This window comes from Sinocyclocheilus grahami, unplaced genomic scaffold (assembly GCF_001515645.1).
Source record: "Sinocyclocheilus grahami isolate Dianchi unplaced genomic scaffold, SAMN03320097.WGS_v1.1 scaffold7747.1, whole genome shotgun sequence".
NCBI classification, from domain to species: domain Eukaryota; kingdom Metazoa; phylum Chordata; class Actinopteri; order Cypriniformes; family Cyprinidae; genus Sinocyclocheilus; species Sinocyclocheilus grahami.
Window position 1 is genome coordinate 1 of NW_015511663.1, and position 3,612 is coordinate 3,612.

Below are 3,612 nucleotides of genomic sequence, written 5' to 3' on the forward strand. Positions count from 1 at the left end.
AAAACACATTGTTCTGAACTGGAGAGCAGAGCACAGTGATATGGAGATGGAGTGGCTCTATTTGACAGCAGCACTTGTGTGGCATAATTATGTAATTGTTCTGAAGAGCCTCCGTAAGGCCATTTAAAATCTCTTAAGGACTTTTACATTCTTCTCTGGAATTTTCTGTCTAAATATTACTTATCTGCTGTGATATGTTTGGCAGCAAGATTGAATAAGACCTGGTAATTACTTAGAATTAATGAAAATGTAACAAGGAACTGAAGCCACATGAGTGGGAGCACATGAGTGATTTAGTTATAGTGACAACACTGAAATTAGCAGTGGCCATGCAACAAAACCCTTAAGGAAAGAAAGCAATTAGTTATAATTGTACCAGTACCAATGCTAAGGGCCTTCTCCAAAGGGATTTATGGCATGCTTCAAATGCATTAGAGGAAAAACACAAAGATGACAGAGTCTCTAACTTATAAATCATCTCAATATGAATCAAGTAGGTCGATCTGAATGTGAAGCTTAAAAGATATAGTTAACCCAAAACTAAAAATGTACTCAACCCTCAGGCCATCCAAGATGTGAAGCGAAAAGCTGTATGTTTGTAAGAAACAAATCCATCAAGGCGTTTTAACTTTAAATTGTTGCTTCTGGACAGAATATGAGTCCATAATCCATAATAACACTTCCTCCAGTGGAAAAAGTCCATCACTTGTTCTATATTTGTTTAGAACCATTTTCTCTTGTAAACGGTGTTTGATCTGTGAATATTTTTCTCCTGATTCAGATGAGACAACTTTTTCCACAAGAGAAAACCATAGGATAGAGGACTCGTATTTTAGCCAGAACCAACGCCTTCTGTGGAACACAAAAAAATTAACAGATTCAAAACTAATGGCCATTTAGGTCCAAATAGACCAAAAACACAGTCAATTTGAGTGCTATATTCAAAGTCATCTAAATCCGTACAATAGATTTTTGTAAGAAAACAGGCCAAAATACAGATTAGGACTCATGACAACTTTCATTTTCAGGTGAACTGTCCTTTTAAAGAGTATTGCTTGAGCCGATATCCCAACAGAAATAATTCTATCGTGTTTTGTGATTTCCTGTGAATAGAGGGCATTGTAAGACTGTGATTGTATAATGTAAAGTAGTGACATCTTCTTTAAAAACTCCACATAAACAAGCAGCACATAAACAAACTTTGAACAGTCAGTCTTTTTTCTTCAAGGGGTTTTGGTCTTTTTCTTTCTCTCTAGCCCTGGATTTACAATGAGCTCCAAACCAAAGAACTATGTTTGTTAAGAAAATTCTATACACCTCACTGCAGCTGAACTTTCTGGAAAGCAGAAACTGTACCAGGTGTGTTGCACTCATATTTTACTCTTCATGCGTCTTGGACTAATATTAAACCACTAGGTTTTGTTCATTTCTTCAGAAGAATTAAAAACAGTGCAGAAGCTTCATTGCAGCCTGCTGCTCTGTCAGTCACAGCCAAATCTCTTCAAAGGATCCCTAAAACCTCAAAGAAAAAGGCCTGGGGCCCCACTGGCTCAAATTCTGCTTTAAAATGAATTTCCATGTCGCACCACAGACAGGTGCACAGCCTGATGAAACAATTGGGGTTTTGGGTGATGAATTTGGGTTGCGTCCACATGATCAACCACAGCATGAAAAACAGACATTACACAACCGAACAATTTAAAAACAATCAGTACTTTAATAAAAATGCAGGTGATGACAAAATCGAACCGGTTTTAGACAAAGGTCAAAACAGGACCATATTACATTGAATGTATACAGTAATAATAAATCTTTTCAAAACTGGTTAGCAGTGTACAGGTACTTAACATTTATAAAATAAAAAAGGTTCCCAAAAATCAGGTCTCTAGAGTTTCCCAGCCTCTTTAAACCTGAGGAGCAAACCATCATCGGCCCGCAGCGGGAACGCCAGGCTGCGGTTGCGATAGTAACTGGAATCTGCCTGCAAGTTCTGAATGACATCAGAAAGCAAGTGGGCTCTTTCCACTCTACAACCTGGAGCGTCGAACTCAAGAGAGGTGAAATGGACGTGGAGGTGATAGTATGATGGCTGATAGTGGAGATACATGCGCAGTTTCCTCTGAGGGATGCCGTACTGCTGCTGAATGGCGTCCTGTAGATATAGACTGTAGATATAGACGAGACTTGAATTTGAATTTGATGTATGCAGCCACGCTACAGCTCACAAATGCACTTGGAAAAACCCAGTGTTGTGATTTTCATAGTGTTGGTATTTTGTTTTAGGGATTTTGGGTTGAGATTGCAACATGTTGCAGGCTGGAATCGAACCGGTGTTTTCCACAGGATCACTACAGCTCAAAATATCTAGAGCACATGTGGTAACCACTACACCAAGTGTTTTTAAAAAGCAAGCAGACAGTGGACAAGCAGACTGTCCCCTTGGTTAGTGTATCCCATCATGCATCATGTTCTGGAAATAAATCGTGAGACTTTTTGCCAAGATCGCGGGAGAGGTCACGGAAACCTTTCCAATGCAAGTTAAATATGAATAATAATAAGATATTACATATAATTTGGTAGTAAAACAAAGTGCTACACATTTTTATTGCTGCAAAGATTAGTCTATTTATTTTCGTACAACATTTGCAACTGCTTTTTATCACTTAATTAAATTGGCATCTATAGGGACTACTGAACAGACATTTAGAAGTTGATTTTAAAACGCAGTAAGTATTGAAAATAATAATACAACTCTGTAAACAATTTGCATTTTTACAACACTATAAGTGTGTCCCATCAGGTAATGAAAAGTTGTACACACACTTGTGGTCTTCATGTTCACTTGAACACTTGATCAAATACAGGAAATACGTCATATAAGTAGTCAAGTGTAAAGACCACAAGTGTGGGTATTTGGACAAGGCAAAAGAGTGGTTTACATGTTCAGATCACCAGTGACATCTAGTGGACAACAGAACCACAACTCTACTTCATTGTGAAGAAAGTCATTTGTACACTAAAAAAAAAGGATGTAGAAACAATTCTCACTCAGAAACTGCTAGGAACAATTAACACAATTATTTTCAAAGAAACAGCAAATAAAACATTGAATCACCTTTGAAGAAGAAAGACTGAAATAGTATTTTCTTGTCAAATGCATTGCATTAATCTTTGTTTTAATTACAACTTTGAAAAATCATTTCGATTTTCATATGATCCATTACTCACCTCTCCTTTACTGCGAATGTTTGTGAGTAACGGCAGGTGCTCTGATGTAAGATCCCTTAAACTTTTAACATCCCTCCGGTGGACGATAGCAATCAAATACAGGTCTTGTAGCTGGAGAGGAAAGGAAACATTCATTGTTTTTCACTGGCCTTTTATTCACCCTTAAATAATATGACACTGATTCACCTCAAATTTACCTGCTTTTGATCCCACTTGAAATCGGGCAACAAAACAAAACCAGTATCGGGATCTGGATCCTCGAAAACAATCCGATCAGCCTCGGCTTTCTTCTCCAATATGTTGTGCACCCACTGAAACCAAAATGAAAGATTGACAAAGAAAGAACAGACTTTCAGAGATTCCTTACAGACCTCTTAATCTCTG

At 37.7% G+C, this 3,612-nt stretch overlaps 1 protein-coding gene across 1 annotated transcript in view; it reads right to left on the reverse strand.

Annotated features, from left to right (window-relative positions):
* Positions 1-1,836: 1,836 nt before the first annotated feature.
* LOC107577914 (m7GpppX diphosphatase-like) overlaps positions 1,837-3,612 on the reverse strand; it is a 5,817-nt gene continuing 4,041 nt past the window's right edge. The window contains exons 2-4 of the mRNA XM_016263937.1: positions 3,426-3,539; positions 3,229-3,339; positions 1,837-2,152 (exon numbers count right to left, since the gene is read on the reverse strand). Coding sequence (XP_016119423.1) covers positions 1,886-2,152; positions 3,229-3,339; positions 3,426-3,539 — 492 coding nt within the window. The 3' untranslated portion in view covers positions 1,837-1,885. The remainder of the gene's footprint in view (positions 2,153-3,228; positions 3,340-3,425; positions 3,540-3,612) is intronic.